The sequence below is a fragment of the Mobula hypostoma genome, chromosome 24 (genome assembly GCF_963921235.1).
Source record: "Mobula hypostoma chromosome 24, sMobHyp1.1, whole genome shotgun sequence".
In the NCBI taxonomy this organism is placed as follows: domain Eukaryota; kingdom Metazoa; phylum Chordata; class Chondrichthyes; order Myliobatiformes; family Myliobatidae; genus Mobula; species Mobula hypostoma.
The window spans coordinates 26,625,077-26,648,788 of NC_086120.1; the positions used below are offsets into that span (position 1 = coordinate 26,625,077).

The window sequence follows — 23,712 nt, forward strand, 5'->3', positions numbered from 1 at the left end:
ATACTATAACTGACTCCTAGACATTCGCTATTGTGTAAATTAATTCAGATCCTTTTGTTAATTTCCAGTCTACAATATACTCTCAGTTATCCCCACCCCTGAACCCTTTAACCAAATCAAATATTTAGATTTTACTCTGATCTAATTCTGAGCATTTGCCAAGAACAATCATGGTCATGGATAGAGCAACAGCAAGACGGGGGTCTTCTCCCAGACAACAATCCCTCGCTTGGTAGACAGATGGATGACCATGATTGCCCACATCAAATGAGACAACACATGATGATGAATCTGAGTGCCTGTTTTTGTTTCTGGATTTTTATAGTTCTGACCTCTCTTAGAGGGAGAAACAGCACAAGATAGACCCTTCAGCCCACATCAACCACCGATTTACACTATTTCTACATTCCTATCAAATCCCCAGATTCTGACACTCAGCTGCACACGAGGAGTAGTTTGCAGTGACCAATTAACCTATTAACCTGCATGTCTTTCTTGGAATGTGGGAGGAACAGTTAGAGAGAAAATATACAAATTACATAGACAGTACCTATCCCAAGTTAGGTTTGAACCTGGGACTCTGGCACTGTGTGGCAGTGGCTCTAATGGATTAAAACCCATTGATTATAATTTCTGCCAATACTAGCTCTTGAATATTCTGTAATATAATCTCCTCCCTCCCTTAATTTAAGACAGAAATTCACTTCTGGGTATTGTTATTCTTTATAAAACCCATTTGATTAGCTTCCAGCTGGTAACTAACTGGATGTCTATCTCTGGATGAGATGATAACGTGGAACCCCTCTGTAAGTCCTGATGAAGGGTCTCAGCCTGAAATGTTGACTGTACTCTTTTCCAGAGATACTGCCTGGCCTGCTGAGTTCCTCCAGCATTTTGTGTGTGTTGCTTGGATTTCCAGCATCTGCACATTTTCTCGTTTCTGATTAGACTCCTGTGTATCCATTATTCGATATATGAATTCCTCAAACATTTGCCAATTAAATTCCAGCCTATAACACAATTCCAAATGTCTTTTTTCCCCCTAAATTTTACCATGACCCTGACTTCCAAAGGCCTAGAGTGGGCTGCAGCTTCTGCCCAAGATATTTCATCTAGAATCACAGCTCCACCTTTTCAATCCCTCTATCCGATTCCAGTCAATAAGATCCTTATGTAGATCTGTTAATCTATTATCTGTCTTTACTGGATTTTAAAAGCAAATTGGTAAATAAACTACGGATGTTGTAAATCTGAAACAAAACAGAAGATACTGGAAATACTCAGCAGATTATTCAGCATTTGTGGAAAGGGATTAAAGTTAATGGATTGACCTTTAACAATTTCTACTTTACAACTAAAGTTTAGCAAGATTAATGAGGAAATAGTACAGAAGTCGAACTAATTGTAGGGTTCTTTCAAAGAACCAGTACAGTCAAATTGGTTGAGTGACCTCGGCTTATTTCCTACAGTTCTGACAAAAGATTATTGATCCAAAACATTTATTCTGTTCCTCTACTCAATTGTACTGCCTAAATTGAGTAGACCAAATCTTCATTTCAGATTTCAAGCACCTTTTAGTAATTATTATTTACATTGCTCACCGTTTAAAGAAAACTACATGTCCCAGAATAAATCACGCGCTTTCAGGCATGTTCACTCGTTGCTGATAGTTATTGGTTTCCATAGAGCCTGCCGCTATTTGATTCGCTAGGGCACTAATGGCTCTATGATTGGTCACTTTGCCCTCCGCAATCTGATAGGGTACATGGCCCTTCTGATTTGATACAGTTGTTATTCTGCGTGGTGATTGGCTCTGTGTAGTGGTAATCTCTGATTGGACATATTATGATTTGCTACTTCGTTGCTGCGTGCCGATTGGCTGCCGCAGGTCACGGGGCATTGTACCCAGGCAGCGGCCGGACAGCGGCCTCAGCGCTACTCCACAGCGGGGCTCAAAGGGCCTCAAATTCGGCCTGCAGCCACTCAACGTCGGGGCTGAAGGGCCTGTTCTACGGCCTCTCAGCAACTCTGTAGCGGTGCCGAGCGGCTCCCCATACCGACGCTCTCAGTGCCTGGTTCCGGCCTCGCGTTTACCTCCTCCCCGGCGGTGCCGGGACCCGGGCCCCGGGCGGTCATGGCTCACCAGCAGACCAGCAGCTCCCAGAAGGCGCTGATGTTGGAGCTGAAGAGCCTGCAGGAGGAGCCAGTCGAGGGTTTCCGCATTACCCTGGTCGACGAATCTGACCTGTATAATTGGGAGGTGGCAATCTTCGGGCCGCCCAACACGCATTATGAGGGTGGCTACTTCAAGGTAAGGCTGCAGACACAACATGATGGGCCCAGCTTGGGGGAAGTGCACGAACTACCGGGAGTCGGTGTTGGGGTGGAATGGGGGTTGGAGTGGTGTGGAGAAAGGGGAAAAACCCAGGGGCGGAAAGCTCCTTTGTCCCAGTCGGCGATGGAACAGGTCTGGGAGACTGTTCCGGTAGTTTAGTTCTGATTTCATCCCAACGGATGTTGTACAAGGTAATTGGGTCGAAACATTGCCCCTTGCCGCCCTCGAAATGAAGTTAAGAATGTCCCCTCTTTCTCCTTCCCCACCCCCATGAACAGCAGACTTGTGGCTCTCGTGATCCTTACGTGGGAGTGTGTGGGGTGGGGTTCTCGAATTGTTTTGGTCCAGGATGGGTTCGTATTGACAATGGGGTGGCGAGACGTGGGATCTGTAGATTCTGTGGCTGCTTTTGCTTAGTCTCTTCAGGAGTAATCTTTCTCAATGTCCCATACATATGGGAGAAGAGGTTTAAGTAGATACAAGAGGCTGCAGGTGTTGGAAGCTGAGAGTGGATCTGGTAGAGGACAGATAATTGAGAGTATAAATATTATGAAACACGATGTGAATACAATTCGGTCACTTTAATTTTGGAGTACTGGTCTGGGGAGCAGTTCCCTGATTCTTAGTTTGTAGTACACAGTAAGTATGAGCCGCTCACTGGCCATTATTCCAGCTGTGTGATGGCGAGAAACATGCTCAAATTGTGCACTGGTGCCTTTGTGTTAAATGGCCTTTAGGTTGGTTAGCTGCACAGCTTAGCTGTTGACTGTCAATGGATTGCTTCTTAAGTCTATTTGGAGTTGCCAGCAGTGGCAGGGTGACCACTTGTTGACATACTAGTGCCTTGCTGTTTTTGTGGTTTTTTCTTTGTTAAATGCTTCTAATCTTTCCCAGCCCAAATTCTGGTTTTGAATGTCCTTGATTTTAATGTTGCTACCCACTGGCAATTTAAACCCTTTTTAAGACTTTGTCTTTGACATTGATAAGTCTTTGGCATGTGATCTGGTTTTTTAAATTCATTGAATACTTTGGTATCATGTTCTAATTGATAACGCTCCTGTGGAGAAGCAGGGTTGTTTCATTACTCTTGCTGAGTGACATTCAGAAACTGAGGTTAGTAAATGGCAGTGTGCCATTTACAAAAGGGAGTTATCTTAAATGTATCTCCATTGTGCTTGTATCAAGGGTAGGATGTGGTGATACGGTCGATAAATTGGTGCCAGTTATCACAGTTGCACAGTGGAAAATGGAAGATTGGGCCTGTGAGCTTCAGGGAGTTGATGCACTGCCACGTGTGGAGTCTGTGAGGAGTACTTGCAGTGTTCAGGTCAGCAATTGTCTTCAGACAGGTGAAGGTGGGAACAAAGAACAGTGTGTCATGGTTACTGTAGTCCTGTAGATTTAAGTCCTTGTGGCTGGAAGTAGAGGGAGTGAGTGAATATTTTCAAAGTAGGTATGTAAATTGCCCCTCTGAATTAAGCTTTAAGCGGCTGGCACTGGAAAACTTAGAAGTTCTACGGTGCATTGCACACCCTGGGTTTAGCCAGCCTGCCTGTAGTAATTCACACGAGCATCAATGTGCTGTGTGAACAAAGTCACCAGAGAGTACTGGTATATGTCTCTGAATTCGACAAAATATCACAAAGGAGCTGACAGCCTTTGGAGCAAGGGGTCTGCCTGGCCCAACACTATATGATACTTTGTATGCTAAAAATCAAAGGTCAATTCCATATTTACAATCCTTCTTTTGAACTACATGTAAACGTTTAAAACACCTGGATCTTCCAGCCAGCACACCTCCCTGTTTGCACCTATGTTACAGACATCAAATTACACAAAAGTACCGGATTTAAATCAGCATTGTCTGTTCTTCCAATTTAACTTGGTTCACAGGAGCCCATTGCTCAGAGTTGCATTTTAGGCTCGATCCACAGTTCATATTTGAGTCTGAAGGCTAGTGGCTGAAGTTAGTTATTTGCTACATGTGCTAACCGCCCAAAGGTTGCTCTAACAGTGTGTAGTTTTGATCAGCTCACCAGCAAGTGGAGTTAGTCTGGAGCGCTCTTGCTGCTTTCAAGTTGGACAGCTCATCCTCTTAGCTTCTGTAACCGTGTTTCCCTCATTGCTGCCCATACTATAGTGATGCACTCCTGCCATTTTGTGTGGTGATCTTCAATATTCTCCAGCTGAGTCATTGCACATGAACCACGGCAATACATGTGACCGATTCGGGTAAGGGTTCTCTGGGGGTGGTCAAAGTGATTAACGTGGTTCAGGGCTGAATATGAGGTTTCTGCTCTCAGCCCCTTAACAGCTTGCTTGCTCCCTGCCAGGCTCAGCTGATGTTCCCCATGGATTACCCCTACTCTCCACCATCGTTCCGTTTCCTTACCAAGATGTGGCATCCAAATATCTACGAGGTAAGATGGGGTAGGGGAGGTGAAAGGGTGCACGCACAAATCGTTGGTATGAAGCAGGTGGACCTCGGAAATGAGAACTTGACAAACTCGTAGGCATGCAGCAGAGAAAATACCCTTTGGTTCACTATTTCTGCTAGCCGTCAAATTCCTATCTACGAAAATGGCATTTTAAATGTTTGACTCATAATCCTGTCCTTTTAAGTGCTTATTTAAATGCTTTTTAAAACGACAGTGTGTCTGTCTCTTGCCCTCCGTTGGGGAGTATATTCAGATCTAAACTTCTACCTCTCACCTTCAGATAATGACTTCTGGTCATGGACGTCTATATTAAGGGAAAGAGTTTCTTGCTATCCTTCTGAATTTTGCATTCCTGGTTCAGGTCGCCCTTCAGTCATCTCTGCTTCAAAGGAAACCTTCCTTTTGTTTTTTGTAGCTGAAATGCTGCCTTTCAGATTCCTGTTGAATTTCTTCTGCACCCCTCCAACAATACGAACACAGCATTCAGGCTGTGGCTTAACTAGGATTCACATAGTTGTACCATAACCTTCCTGCTCTTATAATCTATTAGAGCAAGTAGCACTTTGCCATCTTAACCAGCTTGTGTACCTGTGCTGAATATTTTGATGTGTATTCCAAGGTCCCTATATATGCCCTGGGGTCCAAACTTGCATTTTTTTTCAGGTTAGGAGGATGTGTTCACATGACCCTCCTGGGGGTGTGGTTTGTGTGCTTTGATCCTTGGGGTGTAATGATTAAATGCAGAGGTTTAACTGGTATGGTAGAGTTTTGAATGGCAGTGACACTTGCTTTGTGAGAATTGGGTTTGGTATTACATCAAATGATGCTTGGGCTGAAAGGAGGCATCCATTATGGTTGGGTTTGAATCAACGTCAGTTATTATTATTCTTCATCAGGCTCCTGAAGCAGCGTAGATAACTTGACTCACCTCAATAGATAACTTGACTCACCTCAACTCTGAATTGATTGCACAACTTATGGAATGTATAAACTTATATTGTCAGTGTTTATTTACTCATCGTGCACCTTGGTTGTTTCCGTCTTTGTGCGCAGTTTTTCATTGATTTCTCGGCCTGCAAGAAAATGAATCGCAAGATAGTAAATGTGCATCTATAATAAATTGCTTTGAAGTATTTGAGGGGTTAATTTCACTCCCCATTATCCTGCAGAATGGCGATGTGTGCATTTCGATTCTGCATCCACCTGTCGATGACCCCCAAAGCGGAGAACTGCCCTCTGAGAGATGGAATCCCACGCAGAATGTCAGGTACAGACTTCCGGGGAGCATAGAGGTTATTTTCGAGCTGTGGTGATTATTGTCTCTATTTTCTGTAATTATATGCCTAAAAGGTGTCCATGTCTCTGCTTGTTTGTAACTGTGTTCCTGGTTTCCCAATGCAGAACAATTCTCCTCAGTGTCATCTCCCTTTTGAATGAGCCAAACACCTTTTCTCCTGCTAATGTGGATGCTTCAGTGATGTTCCGGAAATGGCGAGACAGCAAAGGAAAGGATAGAGAATACGCAGAGATTATTAGGTGAGTGCATAGTTTAAGTATCAGACGGGGAAGAAAAAGAATTGGTGGAATTATTCTGGAGAGAGCTTCCTTCACCAGAATCTTGGTTACAGTTTAAAAGGAATCAGGTTTAATATCACTGGCTTATGTCGTGAAATTTGCTTTGCAACAGCAGTACAGTGTAGTACATTAAAACTGTGAATTACAGTGCATATAGTTAAAATAAGTACTGCAGTCATGTCCGTGGGTTCCAAGTCCATTCAGAAATCAGGTGGCAGAGAGGAAGAAACTGCTCCTGAATTGTTGAGCGTGTACCTTCAGACTCCTGTACCTCCTTCCTGATGGCAGCATTGAGAAGAGGACATGTCCTGGGTGTTGGAGGTCATCATTAAGGTCTTTAATGATTTGGTTCCTGAAGATGTACTGGATTCAATGGCTAGTGCCTATGATAGAGCTGACTGAGTTCACAGCTTCCTGCAGCTCTCTTTCGATCCTGTGCACCCTCCCCACTCTCCATGTACATCTGGAGAAATTTGTGTCTGTTGACATATCAAATCTTCCCAAGCTCATAATCAAATATAGCCTTCTTTGTAATTGCATCGAGATACGTTGGGTCCCAGGATAGATCCTCAGAGATGTTCACACCCAGGAAAATTGAAATTGCTCACTCTTCTCCTCTTCTGATCCCTCTGAGAACTGTTGTGTGTTCCCTCGCCTTATCTTTATAGAGTCTACAATCAAATCTTTAGTCTTGCTGACATTAAGTCCGAGGTTGTTGAATTTGGTGGTCAGGGATGAAGTGACTCAACTGTCTTGCGAGTGAATGCTTGGGTAAAAGTAACTATGGTATTGTGAAATTAGACTTAATATGGGATTTAAAAAAAAACAACAGGGAACAGTTATAAACTTGAGGTGGCCGTGGGCTAATCTTCATGGGACAAGAGGAAATTCAGCCAGGATGGGTGTGAATGCCTATGATGCAAATATCAGATTCGAGAACTGAAGATTAAAATATTATTGACGAAGAGAGAATGAGACTAAATGAGCAGTTAGCAGACTCCAAGTATTTTTGACAATTTTTTTCCAAATAATTAGGTATTGAGTGGTAGATAGAATGATTTACCTGGTGTTGATGTTGTACATCCCAGGTTGCTGAGGGGAGTAGGAGTGAAAAGGCATATTCTTACATCTTACCTACGTACGCACAGGGGTACGAGACGATTAGAAAGTGACGAATATCATTCTGATAGAGGAAGGTTTGTAAGAATATTCTGAATAGCCACAGACCAAATGACCTAACAGTGGCCTGTAGTGTGTATTGGAGGGTTGGGGGGGGGGATTTTAGGAAAGAACCAGAAAAGAAGCTGCGAAGGAGGTGGGTTGGTATCAATTATATGTATATGTGCATGTATGTGTCTACATACTCTTATGGAAATGAATTGCAGATGAAATTTAACATGGAAAAGTTGGTGCAGAAGTTTGGAGAGTGCCAGTACAGATTTAACGGTGTAATTGTGTAACAGATTTAATCACCTCAGTGTACAAGTCAGAGGAACCTTTGATTTAATGTGCACAGATCTTTGACAATGACAAGGTATCTTGGGCTTTAAGTAGAGCAGAGATGTTATGCTGAGGGAGAACTTTCTATTTCATGAGAGATAATTACCTGCACCTTGTTACTTGTGTGGGTACTGGAGATGGTCGTTGATTCCCAAAAAAAATTGGATTGGCACTTGGGGAAAGTAAACTTTCAGTATTTAGTGGATAACAGGACTCTGTGGAGTGCTGACACTGTTGGCGATAGTTCAAATGGTCTGTGTTCTATTCAGAAATGTGTAGCTCTCTGGCTGGTGATGAAATGGGGTGGTGTGCATGAGCTGGTGCCAAGCAAGAGCACTGCACTGATCTTGCGGTTGGTGTCCTGTGATTGTTTAATCAATAGGGATTGCTGAGTAGGCCAGGCTAACCGGAGCAGATTCAGAGACGGAGACCCAGACATCACTCTGAATCAAAGAATCTCTCTGTGTAAGTGGGCTGTATGTTGAGCTCGCTGCCTTGGTGCTTGAGACAAATACACATTTATCAGGTAACTGGGTAAAGACATGGGGAGAGAGCAGCAAAGGGATTCAGTGTAATGGTGAGAGAAGGTTTTCCCTGTTATCGAGCTTAATCTGTAAATCCTGTACTGATCTATCATGGATTTGAATGGGAAAATGGATGACATGGACAAAATGTTTTTTTTAATCTTTCTCAGGAAACAGGTCTTGGCCACCAAGGCAGAGGCAGACAAGGATGGTGTGAAGGTGCCCACCACCCTGGCAGAGTATTGCGTCAAGACGAAAGCTCCGCCACACGACAACAGCTCGGACTTGCTGTACGATGATCTGTATGACGATGACATGGATGACGAGGAAGATGGGGATGGTGATTTCTTTGACGATGACGACGACTCAGGAAATGAGGAATCGTGACCAACAGCGGGAGGGGGCGACCAGCCGACCCCTGACCCCCAACCCTCTTCCTCCTTTCTGCCCCCTCCCCACCCACCTCCCCCCAACCCTTCTCCCAGGGCCAGTGGCTGCCCTGACTCTGGGACTGAACCCAATCCTGACACCCATGCTGCGACACTCGCCCGACCCTCCCCCAGTAAATGTATTTGGGCTCTGAGTCGCAACAACGCTGCTCTTCCAGAACAAACTTTTCCTGCTGTGAGCCTGTGGCTGGGAGGGGGATGTGTGTGGGGGCGGGTGCTGTATTCCTGTCTTTGTTTCTGAAGTTGTGTCTTTTTTTTTTTTGAAAATCTGATGGTGAAACATTTATGGGGTGGTTATGGCATTGCTCCATGTAATATGCTGATAAAGATTGTCTCTGGTGATACTTTCTAGCTAATAGCCAAACCCTTTCTTTCCCATGTACGTTGAAGGGATGGGGACAGAGTGGAAATGGCCCCAGTACTGGTGGGGTATGAAGCTCCACTGTATATCCTGGTCCTCCGACTTTGACACGTCCATAACACTGTCGAGCCGGCAGCCCAGCTGGGTTGTTTGGAGTTTCCTGGTGCCTGGGTACGCTTGTTTACCTCTGACAGCCTCTCCTGAGGAGTGAGCAGGAGATGGGGTGGGGAGGGGCATCTTTTCCATTTTTTTCCCCCCTTATTTGGCATATTCATTCATCAGAGATGGGTCTGAGAGAATTGTTAAAATTCACCCTCATTAGCTTATTCTGCCCTTGCCTTCTGGTTCCATTTGGTCTCTGCCCTCCCCACTCAGACCCATTGCTCTGGTCATTTGAAAGCTTGGGCATGTGGGTGCTCTCCCCACCTCACAGGTTGCTGGTGTAAGGATGCCTTTCCATCGCGGGTCTTGGATGTGAAATCGTTTACATTTAAGTTTTCTTTTGCAATTTACCTTTGGAGAAACTGTTTGAAATTGACTTGAATCAATTTATGCGCCCCCTTTCCCCACCTAACATCACACTCAAACTGTACTTGAACAAGATCTGGACCTGCAGGGCTACAGACCTAGAGATAGACTGGGGTGAGCAGCTCTTTCTTTGGTCTACAGGATGTGGGCCACCTGTCTACCTCCTGTGCCATTAAATTTCTATTCTTGCTGTTCAGCCTGTGGTGAAATTCTCTAAAGTATGACAGCAAGGGAGAAAAGAGATGAAAATGTCTCTGCTCTATTGTCTCGTGGTTCTTCCTCGACTAGTAAGCAGTGAGACACTTTTTGGGTGGGGTGGGGTTCTTTTATGCCTTAACACGCAGTACAAATGATTCTCCCAGCTCATCATTACTCCTGGATGGTTAATTAAATATTATGCATTTGTACAGATGCGTTAGCTCTCCTGTTAGAGACTGGTGCATCAACTTTGGGGCTTGGAGGTTGGGTGGGAAGTAAGGGAATTTCTAATGTGAGCATGAGAATTGAAGACTTAATGATGGAACTTGCAAGCATGAGATGTGATTCTCCCCTCAAGGCATGGATAACACTTGTGTTTGTGCACAGCATGGCCAGAAACATGGTGTACCAGCTGTGCCCTGAGGAAGATGGCATTTGTACCCAAATGAATTTCTAATTATGGTTCAAGGCCTTGCCCAGTGGGGCTATGGGCCCAGACTCTGCTCTTGAAGATGAGGTTGCTGAGTCCCCCGAAATGCTGCTGGATGTCAGAGGTGGGCAGTGCGCTGGCAGAGAGGGAAGTACGGTTGACTCCATGCTGAGTGGAGAGGCTTTTAGTCTTAATCTGGAATAGCTGGAGTGTAGGCCTCTTGTCTGCACGTTCCACATCCAAACTCTGCAATTCTCAGTAGGGTGTCCAGCACCATTACCCCTGCTGGTCAGTAGGCTGCTAAGTGTGGACCGCCGTGGCAAGGAGACGACATGACGGTGGAGTGTCGGTGGTACTTGCTGTACCCCGTATGTCACCCTGCACACAGTTGGGCGGCCAGCGGTTGTTTTCACTTGGAGTTTGGAGGTGGTTGTCGTTCACTGGTCACCTGCCACACTCAGTGAGCCCTCGCTGTCAGTGATTATCCTGATTGTACCCTCCAGTCATGGCAACTGCACCAGGTGGGGGCTGACTGTGTGGTCTCCGCTTTGCTAGCGGATGCCAGTGCTACTGATGGTGTGCGTGTGCACGCACTCCCTGCACTTAACCTGCGGAGTCTCAGGAGCCAACAGAACTCCTGTTACCAAGAGCGTGGGCCGCAGTTGCTTCGTCTGTGTTCACTGGCAGGAGCCACAAGTGATCCAGAATTTGGTTTTTAAGTCTTTTTATTTCTTTGTTTCTAAAACTAATAAAGAACTTTTCAGGACACCGGTGAGTGTTTGTGTCACTATGAAGCTGTTTCCAACCTCTGTCCAGTTTGAAAATGGTACTGGTTGGAGTCTGCCCCCCATTCTGATACCAGTTGAGGGTCGTGGTTATAACCCAACTTCAGTTACTGAGAGGGAATTGATACATTTCTACTGCATTTTTCACCAGCACAGCCTCGCCAAGAGTTGGGCAAACACTGGAGGCTAATTTTTCCTTCCAAGGACTCAAAAACAGTGTTAGCATTAATTTATAGAAGATACAAAAAAGAATGAAAATTTGCAGTAATGTATTCAAATATCATATATGCAGGAAGAGAAAACTAAAAGAATGAATTTAAAGGGCTGAAGTACCAAGAGGTTAGAGGTTATGCTGCAGCTACAGTTCTGCTCAGACTGCAGTCAGTAGTTTCAGATGGCTCACCTAAATGATTTTCTGACCCTGGAACTTGCACACCATGAATTTATTGGGATGTTATTTGGACTCTTAATTATAAAATGATTCTGTACAAGAATTGAGTTGGATTAACTAGAGTTTAGAAGCTTGGGGAAAAAAATGTGAGGGTATAAAGGGGAACTGATAGTTTCTCTTATTCTGAGTTGGAAAATCTAAGAATAATGAGTAACTTTAGAAGTTTGGAGTTTTAATAAAAATAACTTGTATTTGTATGGTGACTTTAATTTCCCAATGATATCTGATAGCCCTTCAAAGTGTTTTTTTTTTGTGTGTTGTAATCCCACCACATACATGATTGAAAGCTTTGAATTTTTTTCTGCAGAAAGCCATTGTTTCATTCAACCTATTGGCATGTTTGATGGGGCTGAGATATGAAGAGATGGCATGATTTTCCCTGACGGCAAGAGGACATTCATCCCCCTTTACCAAAGTGCTTTTATGTAGGTTGAGGGATAAATATTAGCCTCGGAGTATTGTCAACAGCATTGTGGGATCATGTATGTAGCTCTGTGAGGTTAAAGTGAGCTTTGATATGCTATCGGGTCTTATCTGAAATCCATGGGAAAGATGTGTGCCTTCCCTAAGGGTTGAGACAGGAAGCTGAAATGGATGACAGCTTGTTGCATTGTGATGGTGAGAGTTCCACTCTGCTGGTTTCTGCACAATGACGTGTAATACTATTACACCTGCCACCAGTCTGTTGGTACGTTCCCCCGTTTCCTCCGTGTGCTCCGGTTTCCTGCCACATTCCAAAAACATACAGGTTAGTAGGTTCATTGGTCATGCCAGTGTAATTGGGTGGCATGGGCTTGTTGGGACAGAAGGACTTGTTGGTGTGTTGCATCTACGATTAATAATAGATGATCTGGCTGAAGCTGAAATTTGGGGGATAGAGAGAGAAAATCAACAGCTTTGGCAGATTGACTCGAGCGGCTTCACCTTGGACATTGGCACCTTTGTCAGAGAGCTTGGAGCCACTTTCTTCTCCCTGCCCCCATACCCCTCCCAAATGCAGCAGGTCTCCTTTTAATTTTGCTGTTCTGTGTCTGCCCACCTATCTCATGGGGTGCTATTCAAGGACAGTTTTCTCCCCTGGCACCTGGTGTTAGTGCAGCTGCGACTTGACAGATTTCTCAAACTGGCCAGTGGGAATGTGCTCAGTAGTGTTCACTACACCTTTGATTTGGGGTTTGGGGGATGGGATGCAGAGATAACATTCATAATTTACAGACATGGTTATCAGAATAGGCTTTCTTCCCATAGTCAACAATACTTTAAGAATATTGACCCTCTCAGTATTCTGGATTTCAGTCTCCTTACTTTTGCTGACATATGAACCTGTGTAGGAGACTTGTGAATCACAGCTAAATCACTGTGCCAAATTCTTGATGGATGATGGATTTGGAGCAAAGTTTGCAGAGGCTGGTGTTCCCCTTGGAACAAAGAAGTTTGAGAGGAATTTTGGTGAGGGGTTCTAGATCATGACAGGTTTTGAGAAGGTACAAACCATTACCATTATAAACAAAAAAAAAAGTCTGCAGATGCTGGAAATCCAAAGCAACTTTCGCAAAATGCTGGAAGAACTCAGCAGGTCGGGCAGCATCTATGGAAGTGAATGGTTTTTTTTTTTTAGCTCAAACCCTTCTTCAGAACAGAAGCAGGGGGGGTGGTTGCTGGATTTAAAAAGTGACTGGGGGGGGGGTTGCCAGGGGAAGGAGGCTAGGTGGAAGGTGATAGATGAGCCAGGTGGGTGGGAAATGTCAAGGGCTGGAAAAGAAGGAAACTGATAGAGAGGAGTGGACCATAGGAGAAAGAGGAGGAAGAAGGGACCCAGTGCAAAGTGATAGACAGATGGGAAGAGGTAAAAAGCCAGTGGGAAATAGAGGGGAGGGAGGTGACATTTGTTTACCGGCAGGAGAAATCAATATTCATGCCATCAGATTGGAGGCTACCCAGACAGAATATAAGGTGTTGCTCTTCCACCCTGAGGGTGGCCTCATCTTGGCACAAGAGGAAGCCATTAACAGAGTGCCCAAGGGATACTTTGCCAAAAGGTACATCATGATAAATGTTTTAATACACCAGAGTAATTATAATATAGGAAATGCTACCTGACGAGTTGGTGACAAAGAGCCCTTTCAGAAAGTTTTGAGTAGTAATAATTTGGAAGGTTTTGGGAGAGGAGGGAAATTGACCTGGTATTATAATTCCAAGAGTGTTCTCTTACAAATGTTTAGATTCCAAGAATTCACCTCCCTCACGACCATTCAGAAACCCAATGAGTCCTTCCAGCTGAGGCAACACTTCATCTGTAAGTCTGTTGGTCGTCTGCTGCCTTCGGTGTTCCCAGTGAAGCCTCCTGTACATTGGCGAGACCTGCCGGAGATTGGGGTGCTGTTCCATCGAGCACCTTCGTTTGGTCCACCACAACACAAGATTTCCCAGAGACTGCTCATTTCAATTTGACTTCCCGTTTCCATTCTGACCTGCCAGGCCTTGGGCTCCTCTCCTTGAGGTTGGAGGAGCATGTTGGAACTCTTGTCTATCTGCTTGTTTGAATGTACTACCAATGGGTGAGAGATCAGTGTCTACCATCTACAAAATAGGCTGCAGTTATTTACATAACCCATCCCAACAGCAGTTCCTAAACCTATCTCCCCCCACCCCCATTGCAATGACAATAGGGACAGTGGATACTTGTATGTTCCCTTCTAAGTTACACACCTACCTTATGTGGAAATAAGTTACGGGCTCTTCCTTAGATAATACTGCAACTCTCTCCAGTAGCATGAGACTGCAGTAGGTCAACAAGGTGCCTCATCAATATCTTCTGAACAGTTGCTGCATTTCACGGCTACCTGGAAAAGATGAATTTCAGAGTTGTACTTTGATAATAAATGAACCTTTGGATGGGCAATGATGCCTGTAACAGCTAAAAATTAGATAACTTTTAAGATAGCTATCCAGAACAAGAATCTTGGCTGATTCCCTAATATTGTCTGGGCTATTGATTCAGAATTAATTAAAGGCTATACTTGTACTTAAATAATCTAAAACTGAGTAATCTTTTTAACCATATAACAATTACAGCACGGAAACAGGCCATCTCGGCCCTTCTTGTCCATGCCAAACTCTTACTTCCACCTAGTCCCACCGACCTGCACTCAGCCCATAACCCTCCATTCCTTTCCTGTCCGTATATCTATCCAATTTAAATGACAACATCAAACCTGTCTCAACCACTTCTGCTGGAAGCTTGTTCCACACAGCTACCACTCTCTGAGTAAAGAAGTTCCCCCTCATGTTATTCCTAAACTTTTGCCCCTTAACTCTCAACTCATGTTCTCTTGTTTGAATCTCCCCCATTCTCAATGGAAAAAGCCTATCCATGTCAACTCTATCAATCCCCCTCATAATTTTAAACACCTCTATCAAGTCCCCCCTCAACCTTCTATGCTCCAAAGAATAAAGACCTAACTTATTCAACCTTTCTCTGTAACTTAGGAAATGAAAACCAGGCAACATTTTAGTAAACCTCCTCTGTACTCTCTCCATTTTATTGACATTTTTCCTATAATTCAGTGACCAGAACTGTATACAATACTCCAAATTTGGCCTCACCAATGCCTTATACAATTTCAACATTACATCCCAACTCCTATTACTCAATGCTCTGATCTATAAAGACCAGCATACCAAAAGCTTTCTTCACCATCCTATCCACATGAGATTCCACCTTCAGGGAACTATGCACCATTATTCCTGGATCCCTCTGTTCTACTGCATTCTTCAATGCCCTACCATTTACCATGTATGTCCTATTTTGATTAGTCCTACCACAATATAACACCTCACATTTATCAGCTTTAAACTTAATTTGCCATCTTTCAGCCCGCTCTTCTAAGTGGTGTAAATCTCTCTGCAAGCTTTGAAAACCTACTTCATTATCCACATCTGCATACTTACTCATCCAATTTACCACCCCATCATCCAGATCATTAATATATATGACAAACAACATTGGACACAGTACAGATCCCTGAGGCACACCACTAGACACTGTCCTCCAATCTGACTCACAGTTATCCACCACTACCCTCTGGCGTCTCCCATCCAGCCACTGCTGAATCCATTTTACTACTTCGATATTAATGCCTAACGATTGAACCTTCCTAACTAACTTTCTGTGTGGAACCTTGTCAAAGGCCTTACTGAAGTCCATATAGATAATGTCTGCCACTTTACCCTCGTCAACTTTCCTAGTAACCTCAACAAAGAATTTAATAAGATTTGTCAAACATGACCTTCCACGCACAAATCCATGTTGACGGTTCCTAATCAGACCCTGTCTATCCATATAATTATATATACCATCTCTAACAATACTTTCCATCAATTTACCCATCACTGATTCAAACTCACAGGCCAGTAATTGCTAGGTTTACTCTTAGAACCCTTTTTAAACAATGGAACAACATGAGCAATACGCCAATCCTCCAGCACCATCCCTGTTTCTAATGACATTTGAAATATTTCTGTAGGAGCCCCTGCTATTTCCACACTAACTTCCCTCAAAGTCCTAGGGAATATCTTGTCAGGACCCATAGACTTATCTACTTTTATATTCCTTAAAAGCGCCAGTACTTCCTCTTCCTTAATCATCATACTTTCTATAACTACCCTTCTTGTTTCTTTTACCTTACACAATTCAATATCCTTATCCTTAGTGAATACCGAAGAAAAGAAATTATTCAAAATCTTCCCCCATCTCTTTTGGCTCTGCACATAGCCATCCACTCTGATTCTCTAAGGGACCAATTTTATCCCTCACTATTCTTTTGCTATTAATATAACTATAGAAACCCCTTGGATTTATTTTCACCTTACTTGCCAAAGCAGCCTCATATCTTCTTTTAGCTTTTCTAATTTCTTTCTTAAGATTCTTTTTACATTCTTTATATTCCTCGAGCACCTCATTTACTCCAAGCTGCCTATATTTATTGTAGATTCTTCTCTTTTTCCGAACCAAGTTTCCAATATCCCTTGAAAACCATGGCTCTCTCAAACTTTTAACCTTTCTTTTCAACCTAACAGGAACATAAAGATCCTGTACCCTCAAAATTTCACCTTTAAATGACCTCCATTTCTCTATTGCATCCTTCCCTTAAAACAAATTGTTCCAATCCACTCCTAAATTCTTTTGCATCTCCTCAAAGTTGGCCTTTCTCCAATCAAAAATCTCAACCCTGGGTCCAGTTCTATCCTTCTCCATAATTATATTGAAATTAATCATATCGTGATCACTGGACCCGAAGTGCTCCCCAACACATACCTCCGTCACCTGCCCAATCTCATTCCCTAACAGGAGATCTAACACTGCCCCTTCTCTAGTTGGTAACTCTATGTATTACTGCAAAAAACTATCTTGCACACATTTTACAAACTCCAAACCATCCAGCCCTTTTACAGAATGGGCTTCCCAGTCAATGTGTGGAAAATTAAAATCTCCCACAATCACAACCTTGTGCTTACTACAAATATCTGCTATCTCCTTACAAATTTGCTCCTCCAATTCTCACTCCCCATTAGGTGGTCTATAATACACCCCTATAAGCATCACTGCACCTTTCCCATTCCTCAATTCCACCCAAATAGCTCCCTGGACGAGTCCACTAATCGATCCTGCCAGAGCACTGCTGTTATATTTTCTCTGACAAGCAAATGCAACACCTCCCCCTCTTGCCCCTCCAATTCTATCACACCTGAAGCAACGAAATCTAGGAATATTTAGTTGCCAATCACACCCCTCCTGCAACCATGTTTCACTAATAGCTACAACATCATATTTCCAGGTATCAATCCATGATCTAAGCTCACCCACCTTTTTTACAATGCTCCTAGCATTAAAATAGATGCATTTAAGAAACTCTCCCTCTTACTCTCTGTTTATCCTTAATGGAGCAAACAACTTTGTTTGCAAAGATCTTTTTCTTCCTTCTCCCCTACATCTTCGGTCTGAGTGCTCCTGATCTCTGTCCCCTGCCTATCCTCCCTCACACACTGTCTCCTAGCTTTCTCTATTTGTGAACTAACCCCCTCTCTCCTAGTCTCTTCAATTTGATTCCCACCCCCCAACCATTCCGGTTTAAAGTCTCCTCAGCAGCCTTCGCAAATCTCCCCGCCAGGATATTGGTTCTCCGAAGATTCAAGTGCAACCCGTCCTTTTTGTACAGGTCACACCTGCGCCAAAAGAGGTCCCAATGATCCAAAAACTTGAATCCCTTCCCCCTGCTCCAATCCCTTAGCCACGCATTTATCCTCCACCTCATTGCGTTCCTACTCTCACTGTCGCGTGGTACAGGCAGTAATCTCGAGATTACTACCTTTGCAGTCCTTCTTCTCAACTCCCTTCCTAACTCCCTATATTTTTCTTTCAGGACCTCTTTCCTTTTCCTACCTATGTCATTGGTACCACGACCTCTGGCTCCTCTCCCTCCCACTTCAGGATACTGTATCTTAGACGCGATCAGAAACATCCCGGACCCTGGCACCAGGGAGGCAAACTACCATCCGGGTCTCCTGACTGCGTCCACAGAATCGCCTACCTGACCCCCTAACTATCGAGTCCCCTATTATTACTGCCCTTCTCTTCCTTTCCCTACCCTTCTGAGCTACAGGGCCGGAGGCACGGCCACTGTTGCTTCCTCCAGGTAAACTGTCCACCCCCTCCCCCAACAGTACTCGAACAGGAGTACTTATTGTCAAGGTCACAACCACTGGGGTACTCTCTAGTACCTGACACTGACACTTCCCCTTCCCCCTCCCCCTCCTAACCGTGACCCACTTGTCTGCCTCCCGTGGCCCCGGTGTGACCACCTGCCTGTAATTCCTCTCTAGAATTCTCTTTAGGAAGAATACATAATCTTTGGCAATAAAACAATCATTTACATACGCTGTATCATTACATTGATATCAATTATAACAGTATATTCAGATTTCAGGGTCACTATCTTCAAATGAAAAACGCCATTCTTTCAGCTGTTACAATCCTCCATACCGTTGATGCTTAATTGGATCAACGCGCCTGTGCAATAAAAATGCTCCAAAGACACGCCGGTAGATAAAATTGGCTGAGGTGAACTTTCCTTTAATTTAGATTGATTGTGAAAGGAATCAAACGGCAATTCATGAGCGTGAGATACAATAAATGGTAGGAGTACTGAAAAATAAGACCAGCGATCACTCCCGGAAGCTGGCGTGGTGCGGGTGGGATAAATGTACTTTTGCATCTGGTTAGAAGTACAGGGTGAGGACATTCAATAAGAAATGTAGGGATCTTGCCTGTGGATCCATTGCACAACACTTGGATGCTGCTTACGATACTCCGAATACACTGATGCATCATTTTTTTTCCGGTGTGTTAAAAAAACTAAACTCTCCAACCGGGAACGTCCGCGTGAAACTGAAATGACGAGAAACCTCTTTACTCAGGAGATTGTGAATCTTTCAACTTCTCTACCTTAGAGTAATTCAAAGTATTAGGGGTTGGATGGTACGTGTTTTGCAATAAAGATTAAACGTGACCTTACTGAGTAGTACGAGAGGCTCAGGGTTTGTATAGATAATTTATGTTAAATTTGATGCGGGATCCGGGATGCGGCAGCAAGCCGAGTCGGCTCGGTTGACTCGGTCTGAACGACTTCTCCCGTCCTCCCAGGCAAGGCCTCCTGCCAGCCGCTGACTGGAACCGTCGGCGGTGACCGGAGCCACCATCCGAACCATATCTGGGAGGTACTGGCCGGTCCTGCCTTGCGATTGGCTGGTGGGAGGCCGAGCTCGCGGAATGGTTAGATTGTTGTACCGGAAGCGGGGCGCCGCCGGGGCTGAGGAGCCGGAACCGAGAGACGGAGCGCGGGTCCCGGGCCGGAGCGGCGGGTGAGAGTGGGACCTTCGGCCCGGGGTGGGTAGGGGGGTGACTGAATAGGCGGCAAGGGTGGGAGTTCAGCATGAACTTCAGGCCTCGCTGGGCGCGGGAAACTAGCACCGCCCCCTCTGCTCCCGCTTCCCACCCGTCTCCCTCCATTCACCGTCAAACCCGACAGCCGCAGTCTCCCCGCCTTCTCGCCCCCTTCTCCCCCGAAATCCATCGGGTCAATTCCCGCCTCTTCCCCCACTCCGAGGAGCCTCGTCTCTTCCCCACCCCCATCCCGTCGGCTTTCCTCATCAACCCCCCCCCCAACAACACCACCACCATGCCGTCGGCCCATCCTCTGTCCGTTCGCACTCCCCTCATCCCCATCCTGTCGACCTCCGTCTCTTCTCCCACTCTTATCACGTCGGGCTCCGGCCTCTCTTCCCCCCCCGCATCCCGTCAACTCCTTCGCCTCTCCGCCCCCCCCGTCCCCATCGAACCACAACTCTCCCCCCATTCCCATCCCCCAGCCCTGTCGTCGCCCCCACCCCGTCTCTCCCTCAACCTCGTGCCTGAACATCCCTGGTCTCCTCCCCGCGACCCTGTTGGCTCCCCGCATCTCCTTCCCACTTCCATCCCTTCGGCCCACACCTCTCATCTCTTGATCCTGTTGTCCCTGTTTTCTCTTCCTCCTTAGCTCTTTCTCCTCCTCAACATAACTTCAGCCTTTTCTTCTCTGCAGTGCCCTTTTCCTTGTGGTTAAACATCTGGGTTCTGCCTAGAATTCATGATATACTCGTTTTCTTAATTGAATCTGTTAATGAAATTTTTGCTTCTGAGAATCCTATTCTGTTAAGCACATGCTGACTGAAGCAAGAACATCATGCGATGTGAATTGCTGTCCTTTATTCAACTGATCATTGATTTTACAGCAATGATAAATCGATGATTATCCGGTCAGTAAAGCTGTAGTGGAATTAGTGGGGTTGAGTTCTTGTTTCCTATTTAAAGTTTCACAGTTACTGAACTGAGTTAAAAGAACTTCTTACAGCTTGATTATGAATATCCTGTGTGTTAGATCTGATTTTAATGTCCACACCAACCAATTGCTGAGAATGAAATGAATGGTAGTATCTGAATGAGACCTGGTATATTGTATGGCAGGATGTCATTTCATTCAATCCATAGTCCTGCTGTTGACTATAATAAATTGTTTGGAGCCAGTCTGATCTTGAAGATTCTATTTTAGATATTCTGCTTGGTGGTGACTTGCTCTTGAACCTAGTACAGAGTTGCTTTCCTCTCAGAAATGAAAGAATAAGTTTAGGATGTTATTTTAGGTATTAGCAGTTTTAGTGGGAGGCTGAGTGGGGAACATTGAATATTTTGGACGCCTTGGTCTTGGAATTAATCAAAGCAATAATGACAGATTTTATTTATGCTTTCTCTTTCTGCTATCTGTCTTGTGACTTTATTGCTGCAGCTTTAAGTGGATAAAGGCTTGTGTTCTTACCTTCCCTAACGTAGGAATTTCTCATCACTCACTGTGTCATCTGCACTGATCTAAGCCCATTTATTTAAGAAATTGTACTGGTTGGGTAACAGTTTCTGGTACAGTTGGACAAAATTTGTTTATAAATTAGCTGTCGTATTCCTTAATGTATTTAAGATTAGTAATGCTGCAGTTTTATTAATATACCCAAGTTCATTTGTTTTGTGAAGTGTCGTATTACGTAGACAATCATGGTCTTTCCATGACCATGGTTGTTTTTGGCAAGGTTTTCTACAGACGTAGTTTGCCATTGCTCCTTCTGGGCAGTGTCTTTACAAATTGGGTGACCCCAGCCATTATCAATGCTCTGCAGAGATTGTCTGCCTGATGTCAGTGGTCACATAACCAGAACTTGCCAGCTGCTCATATGGCCACCCACCACCCGGTCCATGGTGTCATGTGACCTTGATTGGGTGGGGGGTGAGGTTGCTAAACAGGTACGACACCTTGCCCAAGGATGACCTGCAAGCTAGCAGGGGGAAGGAGGCCTCACACCTCTATTACGCGAGACATATCTCTACTCTGCTATCGATACCTGAGTATCGTATATATAAATACCTGTTTGAGTTGATCACCAATAGTGTTTGTACTAATAGTGACAATTTCTTCTCATTTACAATCACCTAATGTCATAGAAAAATAATGCCATACATTTCATTAGTTCAATTTGTGTAAATTCATTTGTTTCTTAATAAGTTAAATATGTTCGATATGCAGAGTTTTAAAAACAAATTACCTTCGGCTGTGAGAGGGAACAGGATTTGAAGAGGCTTCCCGAGGCAGCACATTTGCACCTGATGAGACTTGGTGGTTTAGTTCCTTAGTCTGATCTGGGTGAAATGAATCTCCAAATTGCTTAAATAAATTTGCAAAACTCGAGCACGTAAATGGTTTTAGGTGTGATGCTGCTTATAATCCGCAGTCAGTTTACACTCGTACTGGTAGAAACCTCACGCTGTCACAGACACCAAATACAGAGGCAAACTGTAAAACAAATGTCGTAAATGTATTTTTTATGGAAAGGTTGCTTCACAAATAGTTCATGATTGTGGAGTGAATTTGAGTTTAATTTGTCGGTATTTTTGGTTGTCTGCATGAACTCATTGTGGGGAAGTATGAGGTGGTGACATTTGGATGGACCAGTGTGGAAGGTCAGTATGCAATTAAACAAGACACCTTTGGAAAGTAGCTATGAAGAGACACACAAACATGGTTATCCATGCTGATTTGCAGTTAAAGAGAGAGTGATAAGGGACTGGGCTGCAACAGGACAAAAGGTTGGGTGGATCTTAAGGATGGGAGAGTGTATCACCTGTTTCAAGAAGTCATTGGGGAAATTTATTGCGTGGTCCTCCGGTCACAACCGATAGGCAGGCTGCAGGATAGAAAGATGCTCCCCACTGCAAGATTATCTGCTCTGAGCTACTTAATCTCTGGAATACAAAAGGAAATTATGATTCAGTGTCTTGGTTAGGCTCCATCTAGAGCAGACAGGGAGCATTTCTTAACAGAATGTGCCGTCTTGCAGAAACCTCTTTTGACGTTTATCTATATTTAGCCGCAGTCGTCGTTTAAACTAACTATAATTCTCAATATGGAGACATGTTCAAATTTTAAAATCATATTCATGACTTCTAAGACTAGTGAGTTTTATAAATCATTCTGCGAACTACTGTTGTTTTCCACCTTTTGTTTCTCTTTCTTTCATCACCCTAAATATTGTTTATTTTTGTCTTTAGAAGCCATTCTGCTACCTGTCCTCTGACTCTGGACATTAACTATTGTATTTTATATGATCAAAGGTCTTTCCATATAACCATATAACAATTACAGCACGAAAACAGGTCATCTCGGCCCTTCTAGTCCATGCCGAACTCTTACTCTCACCTAGTCCCACCGACCTGCACTCAGCCCATAACCCTCCATTCCTTTCCTGTCCATATATCTGTCCAATTTAACTTTAAATGACAACATCGAACCTGCCTCAACCACTTCTGCTAGAAGCTCGTTCCACACAGTTACCACTCTCTGAGTAAAGAAGTTCCCCCTCATGGAAGACTTCCATGAGATTGGCCAAACGTGACCTTTACTTTTTGAAACCATATTGTATTTCTCACAGAATTGCCATTGATTGGCCACCCTAATTATTTAAAGGGGGTGTTAGTGAGTTGGTTTGAGTCGCTCGAGTCACAGTGTTCTATTTGGACCAAATTGCATTCACCTTTTCTTAGCTCTGATGAAGGATCTTCAACCCAAAACATTAACTGAGTTTTCTTTCCACTGATGCTGCTTAACTGGCTGGGCTGTCCCAGCATTTCTGTAATTGAGTCATTGGAACCGGTGTGGTGTGGCTGTTCTACAGAGCACTTGCCTTCAAAAACCAAGGGTTTTGACTTTGATCATGGAATGGTTTGGAGAGCTACTGTCTAAGAAATGTTGGGAAATTGCTGTGGCACATCTTGGATACTTGGATACATGGATACTTCAGCCATTATTACAGTAATGGCCCAGTGTTAAGCAGAACGGTCTGTAAATCGATGGACTCTAGGTATAATTTTAGTTTCCTACAAGTCTTCACACTAATCTTGGAAGTGCTTGTAAATGTGGAATCTTAGATTACGTAAAAATCCTTGGCTACCACAAGAGCAATGTCTCTCAAACATTGGGCTGCCCATGGCTGTAAGTGGGA

General features: G+C 44.1%; 2 protein-coding genes and 1 long non-coding RNA gene across 7 annotated transcripts in view; 2 read left to right on the plus strand and 1 right to left on the minus strand.

The window, feature by feature from the left end:
• Positions 1 to 1,862: 1,862 nt before the first annotated feature.
• On the plus strand, positions 1,863 to 11,769 carry LOC134337579 (ubiquitin-conjugating enzyme E2 R2-like). The gene is made up of 5 exons (XM_063032721.1): positions 1,863 to 2,311; positions 4,669 to 4,755; positions 5,943 to 6,040; positions 6,175 to 6,309; positions 8,543 to 11,769. The coding sequence occupies exons 1-5, from the start codon at positions 2,135 to 2,137 to the stop codon at positions 8,757 to 8,759; spliced, it is 714 nt and encodes a 237-aa protein (XP_062888791.1). The 5' UTR covers positions 1,863 to 2,134; the 3' UTR covers positions 8,760 to 11,769.
• LOC134337580 (uncharacterized) lies at positions 4,781 to 19,316 on the minus strand. The gene is made up of 3 exons (XR_010016026.1): positions 19,149 to 19,316; positions 14,288 to 14,417; positions 4,781 to 5,846 (listed from the first exon to the last, which is right to left on the minus strand). It is a non-coding gene; the product is annotated as an uncharacterized LOC134337580 (long non-coding RNA).
• Positions 19,317 to 19,430: 114 nt separating this feature from the next.
• sin3b (SIN3 transcription regulator family member B) overlaps positions 19,431 to 23,712 on the plus strand; it is a 57,139-nt gene continuing 52,857 nt past the window's right edge. For 2 of the 5 annotated variants that reach the window (XM_063032683.1, XM_063032687.1), the window contains exon 1: positions 19,431 to 19,494. The gene's annotated coding sequence lies outside the window, so the exon portion shown is untranslated. Of the gene's footprint in view, positions 19,520 to 20,096; positions 23,572 to 23,712 lie in introns of those variants that run through there. The other 3 variants (XM_063032684.1, XM_063032686.1, XM_063032685.1) reach the window with 3 other exon arrangements.